Raw genomic sequence first — 12078 nt, 5'->3', positions numbered from 1 at the left:
TTTAGGAAGAGCTTCTTTCCAACTGTGATAAGACTGCTGAACAGATCCTGACCCGGATCTGGGCCGTACCTTCCAAATATCTGGACCTGACTTGCACTACCTTACTGTCCCTTTTCTATTTTGTAATTATGATTTATAATTTAAATTTTTATTATATTTACTTTGATTTGTAGTCCAGGGAGCACAAAGCACAGAATCAAGTATTGCTGTGATGATTGTACACTTTAGTATCAATTGTTTGGTGACAATACAGTAAAGTAATAGAGAACTAATATCTTAAATTTAAAATGCAACATATCAAGAAAATTGATTCCTTACGTTAAGGTACATTCCTACCTGCAGGCCCCTGAGGTCCTGGACTGCCTCCTGGGCATGGAGTCTGTCCTCCAGGGGGTCCACGATCACCCCTTGAACCCTTACTTCCAATTGGTCCTCGTAACCCAGGTGGTCCTGGTTCACTGGGTCCTTTAAAATGACGGCAACATTAGTAGATCAAGCTGCAGTTCATGGAATAATGATGAATTTACAACAGAGACAATTTGAGGTCGAGTATATAAGGTAAAGGATCTTAGACCATCGGACATTGGAGCAGGATTAGGTCAATTGGTCCATTGCGTCTGCTCCAAAATTCCACCATAGCTGATTTATTACCCCCTCAACCCCATGCTTTTGCCTTCTCCTCGTAACCTTTGATCATAAAGGACCTATTAACGTCGACTTAAGTACACCTGATGGCTTGGCAATGAATTCTACAGATTCACCACTCTCTGGATAAAGAAATTCCTCCTCATTTCTGTTCTAAAGGGACATCCTTCTATTCTGAGGCTGTGCCTTAGACTCTCCGACTATGGGAAACATCCTCTCCATGTCTACTCTATCTAGGCCTTCCAATATTCAATAGGTTTCAATGAGATCTTCTCTCATTCTTGTAAACTCCAGTGAATACAGACCCAGAGCCATCAAACACTCCTCATACGTTAACCCTGTCATTCCCAGGATCATTCTCATGAACTAACCCTGGTCTCTCCAATGCAGGCCCATCCTTGCTTAGATAAAGAGCCTAAAACTGCTCACAATACTTCTAGAATGGTCTGATCAATACCTTATAAAGCCTCTGCATTACATCTTTGTTTTTATATTCTATCCCTCTCAAAATAAATGCTAACATTGCTTTTCCCTTCCTTACTACGAACTCAACCTGTAAGTTAACCTTTAAGGAATCCTACACACAGACTCCCAAGCCCATTTACATCTCAGATTTCTGAATTTTATCCCCATTTACAAAATGCCTTTATTCCTCCTACCTAAGTGCCCTATACTATATTCCATCTGCCACTTCTTTGCCCTTTCTCCTAAACTGTCATTATATATATTCCCTGTTTCCTCAACACTACCTGCCTCTCCTCCTACCTTTGCATCATCCACACCTCACAAGGCCATATGCTCCATCATCCAAATCACCGGCGTACAACGTGAAAAAACGACACCACTAGTTACCAGCAGCCAACCAATAAAGACCCTCTTTATTTTCATTTCCTGCCAGTTAATCAATATTCTATCGATGCTAGTATCTTTCCTGTATGTCAGTCTCTCCAGTTGAACTCTGTCTTTTTGTATGTTTCCCCCTAGCTGTCAGTCTGTGGTTTTTGTGTTGCCATGTGCTCCTATCCCTACTCTGGCCCCCGTATCACTGAGTATTCCGTCTCTCATTATTACCAGTATTGCTGCCACCTGTGTCTCATTGTGCTCCACCTATCATCTGCCTCTCTGTTTATTGCCCAGTGTATTTCAGTCCTGTGTTTTCACCTGTTTGATGCCAGATTGTACTAGTGAATTTTCCTGAGCCTTTCCAGCATTTGTATCAGTACTCTGTCCATCTGAATATCGACTGTGCCTGTTCCCCGATTCTGGTTTTTGGATATCTCTGTATGTTTTAATCTCTGCCTGAACTTTGACGCTGACTTCGTTTGCACCTTGGGATTTGTTACTCAATTAATATCACTGTGTGCACAGTACTGGGTCTGCGATTGGATCCCTGCTCCAGTGTCCTGATGCTGTAATTTATTTTGTTAAGCAATCTCACGCATGGCGCCTTGTCAAAAACCTTCTAAAAATCCCGGTAAACAACTACTGACTGTCCTTTGTCTATCCAGATTATTTCTTTAAAGAATTCCAATAGATTTATCCCCTTTAGGAAATCATGCTGACTTAGGTCTGTGTGGAGATGGCACATTCTCTCTATGACAACATGCAGTTCCTTCAGATTCTCTGGTTTCTTTGGTAAAGTTTTAAGTTAATAACTCATCAGGTTGATTGATAAGTTCATGGCCTAAGGTAGAAGGAGATGAGTTATTAACTTCAAACTTTCTGCAAAATCACTCAAAGAGTTTCACTGCATGTGCGTGTAATGAGAGCTGTATAACTCATCTCCTTCTACCTTAGGCCATGAACTTATCAATCACCCCTGCTTGGACACTTTCTGGAGGTCCAAGATCCGTATGCTCCATGACCCCTGTGTAAATGTAGGAGGGGACTATGTTGAAAAATAAATGTACTAGGTTTTCTAAAATTGACTCCTTCTACCTTAGGCCACAAACTTATCAATCACCCCTCGTAAATGAATTTCTGGGCAATAACATTAAAATGGGATAGTCAGAGGTTGAAGGTATACCAAAGAGATTTGGGTTGTATCTGTGTTCAAGATTAAATATCTCAGTATAATGACCTGAGGACACAATGATTAGATGTAACTAGTTGGATGGAATAGTTGTTCATACAACATTTAGCACCAATGTGAAAATACTGTAATCCTTACCAGGAGGACCATGTATTCCTTTTTGTCCTCGTAATCCATTTAAACCGTCTAAACCTGGTGATCCATGCTGACCTAGAGTCAAGAGAACAGACACCGTAAATCATACATAAAAATTCTATATGCTCAACATATTAAAAATTTTAAAGCAATGAACATTATACTTTACAGATAGATGGAATACCTGTTTCGACTTGCAGCTGAGAATAATGATGTCTCTGCTGCTTGGGGTGAAATATAGTTTAGGTATTTTAATCGGTGAAGCTCAGTTCAGCTTGGCAGTTGTGTAATATTGGATCTGATACGAATACACATTCCACAATTCATGATTGCCCCAACCAGATCACCAGAAAATGGACATTCATCTCACCACCAACAATATTTGGAGCCACTAAATCATTCAGTATTGGTTGTCATTTATTTACAAGATTGTACTTTTTGAAGCATAAGAGATTCTAATATGACTTATAATCAAAAATGTATTCCCCAAATACTTTAGCATGAGCAGCTTTCTGTCTCAATGACAGAAACCATGCTGATACATAATAAGGAGGAGCTGATAGTGTGTACCACCATCCACTCAATGTACTTCCACATCATCATTATGTGCCTTATCATATGATGTCAGCAATCATGGTCTTACGACCATGATTGTTCTTGTCAAACTTTTCTACAGAAGTGGTGCAGGTGCACCATTGACTTCTTCTGGGCAGTGTCTTAACAAGATGGGTGACCCCAGCCATTATCAATACTCTTCAGAGTTTGTCTGCCTGGCATCAGTGGTCGCATAACCAGAACTTGTGATATGCACCAGCTGCTTGTACAACCATCCACCACCTGATCCCATGGCTTCATATCACCCTGAGTGGGGGAGAAGGGGAAGGCTAAGCAGGTGCTACACCTTGCCCAAAGGTGACCTGCAGGCTAGCGGAGGGAAAGAGTGCCTTACATCTCCTTTGGTAGAGAGGTATCTCCACCTCACCATCCAATTTCTACATCATTGACGGAAAAATAAATGGTGTTCCAGCTAAGCTGCCAATCACATGTAAAATTGAATGGCATGTTCTGCATGGTTCTGGCCTTAAAGAATAACAAAAGGCTACAATAATTACTGAGCCTCATCTGTTGTTATGGCATGCATTGATTATACTGCCATATTTTGAGAATGCTCCTCAGCTTACCTCTGGGTCCTGGAGGACCAGGAGCACACGGAGATCCTCGTGGTCCAGGGATTCCAGGTGGTCCTTGGGGTCCTGGGGCTCCTGAATCTCCTGGAGGTCCTTGATCACCTTAAGAGTACAGTTGTCAAAATGATTACTGATTACACAAATTTTGAATCTTGTTTCTAACTTGAGCAACATCCATGACATAACCCTTCACCTCAGAAACACAGCTAAAGTTACAAATCATCCCTCTACATCAGGGAATCCACATTTAGCAGGAGCTGCCAGTCCCCTGAAGGTAATTAATTATTTCTATCAAATGCAGAAATTCTTCTCTCGATGATCCCCATGATGCTGTAGGCTTTCTCTAGGAGTCTGGCTTCTTTCTTTCCATATCTCAAAGAAATGTAGATTGTTTGATTAATTGGCCACTGGCTGAGTGGCTTTGGGAAAAAGCTGCAGCTAATGGGAATATGTGATGAGAACAAAAACTGGCCGTACTGTGAACAGATGGTTGCTGGGTACTCATTTGCCAGAGGGACATGTTACTATGCTGTTTATGATTCCCCATAAAATGGTTATTTTAATTCATCATATTCCCTTCAAGCATTGTAACCCAATATTACAATGGATAAACAAAAAGATTACTGAAGCCTAGCAGTCTGCGCAATCACTTTACAGCGCAAGCAATCACTGATTGGGGTTCACTCTCCACCATTGTGTGTAAGGGGTTTGCACGTTCTCCTTGTGACCACGCAGGTTTCCTCTGGGTGCTCTGGTTTCCTCCCAAATTCCAAAGATGTCCAGTGAGTTGCAGGCATGCTATGTGGGCACTGGAAGTGTGGTAACACTTGTGGGCTGTCCCAGCAAAATCCTCACCTGTATTGGTCATTGATGCAAAACTATATTCCTGCACCCATGCTGAGCTCATCAATTTCATCGACTTTGCCTCTAACTTTCACCCGGCCCTCAAATACACTTGGTCCATCTCGGACACTTCTCTCCCCTTTCTCAATCACTCTGTCTCCATCTCTGGAGATAGACTGTCCACTGACATCTTCTATAAACCCACTGACTCCCATAACTACCTTGATTATCTCTCTTCCCACCCTGCCAAATGCAAAAGTTCTATTACCTATTCCCAGTTCCTCCGTCTCCGCCGCATTTGCTCCAAGGATGAAGCTTTCCATTCCAGGACATCCCAAATGTCCCCTTTCTTTAAGAGTTGTGGTTTCCCTTCTGCCATCATCAATGATGCCCTCACCCACATCTCCTCCATTTCCCGCACTTCAGCCCTCACCCCATCCTCCCGTCACCACAACAGGGACCATGTTCTCCTTGTCCTCACCTATCACCCCACCAGCCTCCAGATCTAGCATATTATCCTTTGCAACTTCCGCCACCTTCAACAGGACCCCACCATTAAGGACATCTTTCCCTCTTCACCCCTCTCTGACATTCACAGGGATCATTCCCTCCGCGACTGCCTGGTCCACATGTCCCTCCCCACAGATCTCCCACCTGGCACTTATCCCTGCAAGCGTAAGTGCTACACCTGTCCCTACACCTCCTCTCTTACCACCATTCAGGGCCCCAAACAGTCCTTCCAGGTGAGGCAACGCTTCACTTGTGAGTCTGTTGGGGGTAATCTATTGCATCCGGTTTTCCCGTTGCAGCCTCCTCTACATCAGCAAGACCCGATGCAGATTGGGAGATCACTTCGTCGAGCACCTCCGCTCCGTCCGTCACAACAGACAGCATCTCCCAGTTGCCACCCACTTCAACTCTCCTTCACATTCCCATTCGGATATGTCCATACATGGCCTCCTCTACTGCCATGATGAGGCCAAACTTCGGTTGGAGGAACAACATCTCATATAGTCTCCGGCCCCTTGGTATGAACATCGAATTCTCCAACTTCCGGTAATTCCCTCCCTCTCCCTTTCCCCATCCCACTTTCACTCTGTCTCCTCTTCTAGCTGCCTATCACCTCTGATGACTTTGCCTTCTTCTACTACCCATAGTGCTTTCCCCTTAGATTCCTTCTTCACCTCTCCTGCCTATCCCCTCCCTGCTTCCCCTCCCCCACCCCTTGATCTTTCCTCTGATTGGTTTTCCACCCTCCCCCCACCTTCTTTATGGGGCCCCTGCACCCCGCTTCCTTAGTCCTGATGAAGGGTCTCAACCCGAAATGTTGACTGCTCCTTTCAACAGATGCTGCCCGACCTGCTGAGTTCATCCAGCTTGTTTGTACGTAAATATTCATTCTATGTTTTGATGTTTCAATGTACATGTGGCCAATAAAGCTCCTCACAGAACATTGTGAAAATCAGCATGGAATTCTCCCCTCTTCTCTTGTCTTCAGATATGGAGTGAGTGAGTTACAAATATTAATGCTGAGAGCTGATGCTGTTGAGCCATTCACATGTTCAGTGCCGGGGCATCAACGTATGCTTCTTCTGGTGAAAGATCTTCTGTAAGATCCAGCCACTGAATCTGGTACTCTCTTGCTCCCCATGGTGTTAGAGTTCTTTGGACATTTCGAGCCACCATGAACAGATTGTTGCCTCTTCTCACTTTACTGCAGGCAATGTCTCTCTCAGAATCTTACTAAGGTACAGTATTTTGCGAAAGACTTGGGCATATATGTATAGCTAAGGTGCCTTCGACTTTTGCACAGTAGTGATGTATTTTTATGCATTGTACTGTACTGTCTCCACAAAAAAAAAATTCATGACATACATGAGTGATAATAAGCCTGATTCTGATATGGGTCTCTGTTGTGCATTGAGATTGGGAAGGGGGCAGGGAGAGGGGAATCATGGTTGGGAAAAGAGAGAAGCATCAGAATGACTTCCTGTAATCATCAATAAACCAATTCTTTGGAATCAAGTGACCTTCTCCGGTGTCTCAGAGCTGAGTGCCACCACCCCTGTCCCTAGCACTCCATCTCTGCCACCTGTCCCAGACCCTTCCCACAGCACTCCACCCTCGCCATTCACAACATCCTTTGCTCTCTGCAGATTTACAAACTTGCTCTCCACTCCACATTGACAAGTATAGTGCTGTGCAAAAGTCTTCGACACCCTATATGTATGTATATGTGCTTAAGACATCTGCACAGTACTGTACAGAAGGTATTGAGCTAATGGAATTAATTTCACTGAGAATGGTTAAATACAATTTGATAAAAGTCTGCAGAACTATTGGTTTTGAGTGACAATGCAGGGAAAGATTAGTTCCACCAGGTGGATAGGCAGTGGTTCAATTAAAACCGCTTAGTGAAAAGGTGAATGATGTTATAAGAAATAGTTTTGGAGGGAGGGATAGATAGTCTGATTAGGGATGTCCTGATTTTTGCTATTGCAATCATTGTGAAATCATCTGCATTTGCTCTTTTTGTATTGTGACAATAATATCAGGATTCCACATGAAGTTTAACACACAAATTCCAATTATGCACTGGGTGTGGAGTTATCAGTCATCTTCAAGATAATCAGGAAAACACCAGTGAAAAACATTCAGTTATGTGCCAAATATTCTTAGTATAAAGTACCCTTGACTGCGATATTTTGTTGCAAGAGCTGTGTTTGTAATGAAGTGCTCAGTAAACTCTGCCACTAATAAACATATGGGATATAAGAGCAGAATTGGGCCATTCAGCCCATCAAACCTGTCCTGCCAATCAGTCATGGCTGATTTATTTATTTTGCTTAACTTTCATTAAATGCAGTGTGAAACCGATGAAAGCATTTCATTCCAAGCAATGCAAATTAATCTGATTCCATTTTGAAAGTACCACAATGATGCATCTCAGTGATAATTTATCTCAATCCATTGATACTAAGTTATGCAACCCAGAGTGTACATTCATCTTCTTTATGCATTCTTTTTCTACCTCACACTGTTGTATCTTTTCTATGCAAATTGTAATTCTTCAGAGACATATTTCTCATTAACTTGGCAATACATCCCAGAGTAGGCCCTTTTGGCACTTTGTGACACACCACTCCAGCAACCCCCGATTTAAATCTAACCAAATTACGGGACAATTTACAATGACCAATTAACCTGCTTCGGACTTCGAAATTGGAGCATGTGGGGGAAACCCACACATTCCATGGGGAAGAAGGACAGACTCCTTACAGATGACACAGGAACTGAACTCTGAACTCTGACGCTTGAACTGTAATAGCATTATGCCAGTGCTATGCGACTGTGGTGCCTAATTAAATGGATTTTGAAATAACAATTTTGTTATTTTTCCATTTATTTCCAGTTCTCACTTTTACCTTCCAATTTTTCGAACTAAAAATAATGTTTCCTCCTTCCTGGCCTGTTGCTTTTGAGAATTCTCCAATATAATAAGATTTTCAGCAATTTTGATGGCATCAATGTTTCTCAAGAACAGGGACCCACTTGAATTGAAGCAAGAAATGTCAAAGTCCATTGCACAGAGCTCTCTCACTTGCTGATTGTGGATGGCGTTCTTCCATGGACACAGGGAGCAATCTAACTTTATGACTCACTGCAAAATTCAAAGCATGTTTTAAGGGAAGCTTATTTGCAGTCTGGGAGGTGGCAGGGTGAGACAATACAAGAAGAAAGTAGCAGAGTGGAATTAGATCTTGATCTTGCAACAGTCCACATAACAAGCCACCAGGCCATAAACTTCTTTGATTCTCCCCCCAAGTTCTTCTTGCAACTTCTACACTTGATCCTACCATACACCTGACATGCTGATGATAAACTGTTAGTGGGTCAGTTGTTTATTTCAAATAGCTACCTGGGAAACCAGGAACCCCTGTAGCTCCATGTACTCCTTTTGAACCAGGTGTTCCTGGCCTTCCAATTGGACCACATGGGCCAGGATCCCCAGGGACCCCGTCAGGACCTGCAAAAGAGAAATAAAACCATTACAAAGGTGTACACTTGCAGCACGATAGCATGGCAGATAATGTGATATGACTACAGTGTCAGTGACCGACAAGGGTTCAATTCCCACTGCTGCCTGTAAGGAGTTTCTATGTTCTCCCCATGAACACAGGGGTTTCCTCCAGATTTTCTGGTTTCCTCCCACGTTCCAAAGTCATGTGGTTAGTGTTAGTAGGTTGTGGGCATGCTGGGTTCACACCAGAGGCACGGTGAGAGTTTGTACAATTGTCACTGAATTGATGCAAATGACGTATTTCACTGTATATTTTGATGTAAATGTGACAAATAAGGCTATTTTTTTCATTTTTAAAACATTTATATATACCAACTTAAAACTTAATTGCGTAGGTAGATATTTTTTGTTTACATTACTGTTCAAAATAGACGTATGGTAGAAGAAGGTGTATATATATCAAGAGCATAAAACATGAAAAACAAATAAAATATAACAAATGCCGGGATTAAAAATTAGCCTGGCATTATACTAATAGTACTAAGGTACTTTTGTATTAAACTTTAAAGAGCATATCACAGAAACAAACATTTTAGGGGCTTTATAGTGTAGATGTAGAGTTGATGTTCCTCTGACTGGGTGTTTATAACCATAGTCATTGTCTCAATATTCAAGACAGAGTTGCAAGGCTATTTCTTCCCCAGAATATAATGACTCTTAGCTTACTCCGAGTATATTCAAAATGGGCATGAGTTGGTATTTTTGCTATGGCGGTGGGCATTCTGACTGGTTGCATCACGGCCTGGTATGAAGCCTCCAATGCACAGAATCAAGAGAGGCTGCAGAAGGTACAGATTCAGCCAGCTCCATCATGGTTACAACCCTCCTCACCATCAAGAGCTGATGCCTCAAAAAGGCAGCATCCCTCATTAAGGACCCTCACTATCTGGGACATGCCCTTCTCTCGTTACTACCATCAGGGAGGAGGTACAAGAGCCTGAAGACATACATTCAATGAATAGCTTCTTCACTTCTGCCACCAGATATCTCAACGACCAATAAACACTACATCATTCTTTATTTTTGTACTAGTTTGATTATTTTGTAACTTATAGCAATTTTTGTGTTCCATTGTACTGCTGCCACAGAACATCCAGTTCCACAACATGTATCACAAATAATAAATCCAATTCTGAACCTAGACATTTCCTGGTATAGCGTCTTGGCCCAAAACACTGGCTGTTTACTCTTTTCCATAGATGCTGCCTGGCCTGCTGAGTTCCTCCAGCATTTTGTATGTGTGTGTACATTGATATTGGGTGGGCAGAAAATGATCCAGTCCTGTCCTCCCCCTTGAAATTTATAGGGCAGAGTAATCAGGCAGTTGGATTCCTCCCCAAATTCTCCTTAAGGCTAGCATCCTTCTTTAAACACCCCCACCATCCAGGACATGCCATCTTCACTTTACTGCCACCGAGGAGGAGACCCACACTCAACCTTTTAGGAACAGCTTCTTCCCCAGTTACCATCAGGTTTCTGAACACATGAACACTATTGGTCTTGAGCATAAGTTACTTTTGAAACTTTTAGTAATTTTGCTCTCTACTGCTGCCACAAAACAACAAATTCCATGACATATATAAGCAATAATAAAATTGATTCTGATTCTGAAGGGACTCTGAATTCAAGATCAATCATGGTTGAATAGCAGACCAAGGGCCCAAATGGCCTTCTTCTGTGTCCATCTCTTCTGATCTTATACTCCAAGATGCATGGGGCTTGCTAAAGTGTAATTCAAATGACGGGCAAAAGCATTTCCAACATTTAATTAATAAATTCTGTAAATATGGTAAATGCAACATAAAAATAATGCTTTGTACATTACAAAATTGTGATTTCTATTATAGCTTCTTCTGCACTGAAATAAATGTTGTAAAGGTAGATATCAGAATCAGAATCAAGTTTAATATCACTGGTATATGTCATGACTTTTTTCTTTTGTAGCAGCAGTACACTTCACAAGTTTAATAAGTAGTGCAAAAAAGGGAAAAAAGTGAGGAAGTGTAGGTGGACTCATTGCCCATTCAGAAATTTGATGGTGGAGAGTCAGAAACTGTTCCTGAAACATAGAGTGTGTCTTTAAGCTCAAAGCCTCCTATATTAATTAAATACCCTGTGTGAATCATTAGTGAAATGAATCTGCCTCCCTTCTACCCTGATGAAGGGTGTTGGTCCAAAATGTCCACTCTGTTCCTCCCCATAGATGCTGCCTGACATGCTGGGTTCCTCCAGCATTTTTTGTGTTTTACTCTGGATTTCCAGCATCTGCAGAATCTCTGGTGTTTATGATTCACTGCCTACCTTTTATATAGTTTAAAATGTGAGGTATTTTCTGAACTCATTAGTCTTGTGGAGAACACCTTGCATTCCGTGATAAGAATAACACAATTATCTGAAGGTTCTAAGACAATAAGGCATCTAGCCATGTTTCAGTATGTCTGTATACTACTTTCACAAGGGCCTCAGGATTACAATGGGCAGTAGAACTAATGCTCAGATAGAGCTGAGATCAGAACAAAGAACTCTTGAATATAAGGCGATAAGACATAGGAGCAGAATCAGGCATCTGGCACATCGAGTCTGCTCCGCCATTCAATCATGGCTGAGTCTTTTTTCTTCTCCTTCTCAACCCCATTCCCCAGCCTTCTCCCATAACCTTTAATGCCATGTCCAATCAAAAACCTATCAATCTCTGCCTTAAATACACTCAGCAACCTGGCCTCCACAGCTGCATGTGGCAACAAATTCCACAAATTCACTTCTCTTTGGCTAAAGAAATATCTCTGCCTCTCTGTTTTGAAAGGATGTCCCTCTATCCTGAGGCTGTGTCCTCTTGTCCTAGACTCTCCTTATGAACCTCCTCTAGACCCTCTCCAATGCCAGCACATCTTTTCTAAGATGAGGATCCCAAAACAGTTCACAATACGCAAGGTGAGGTCTCACCAGTGCCTTATAAAGCCTCAGCATCCCATCCCTGCTCTTGTATTCTAGACCTCTTGAAATGAATGCTAAAATAGCATTTGCCTTCCTCATCACCAACTCAGCCTGCAAATTAACCTTTAGGGTGTTCAGCACAAAGACTCCCAAGTCCCTTTGCATCTCAGATTTTTGGATTCTCACCTCGTTTAGAAAATAGTCTGCACATTTATTTCTAC

General features: G+C 42.1%; 1 protein-coding gene across 1 annotated transcript in view; it reads right to left on the bottom strand.

The window, feature by feature from the left end:
* Positions 1 to 319: 319 nt before the first annotated feature.
* The window catches only part of LOC132403298 (collagen alpha-5(IV) chain-like), a 352062-nt gene continuing 340303 nt past the window's right edge, over positions 320 to 12078 (bottom strand). Inside the window, exons 37-40 of the mRNA XM_059986755.1 lie at positions 8762 to 8869; positions 3994 to 4101; positions 2816 to 2887; positions 320 to 465 (exon numbers count right to left, since the gene is read on the bottom strand). Of these exons, the coding sequence (XP_059842738.1) occupies positions 320 to 465; positions 2816 to 2887; positions 3994 to 4101; positions 8762 to 8869 (434 nt within the window). The remainder of the gene's footprint in view (positions 466 to 2815; positions 2888 to 3993; positions 4102 to 8761; positions 8870 to 12078) is intronic.

This window comes from Hypanus sabinus, chromosome 2, assembly GCF_030144855.1.
Source record: "Hypanus sabinus isolate sHypSab1 chromosome 2, sHypSab1.hap1, whole genome shotgun sequence".
Classification (NCBI taxonomy): domain Eukaryota; kingdom Metazoa; phylum Chordata; class Chondrichthyes; order Myliobatiformes; family Dasyatidae; genus Hypanus; species Hypanus sabinus.
Note: the sequence above shows the minus strand (reverse complement) of the source record. Positions and strands in the feature narration are given on the sequence as shown.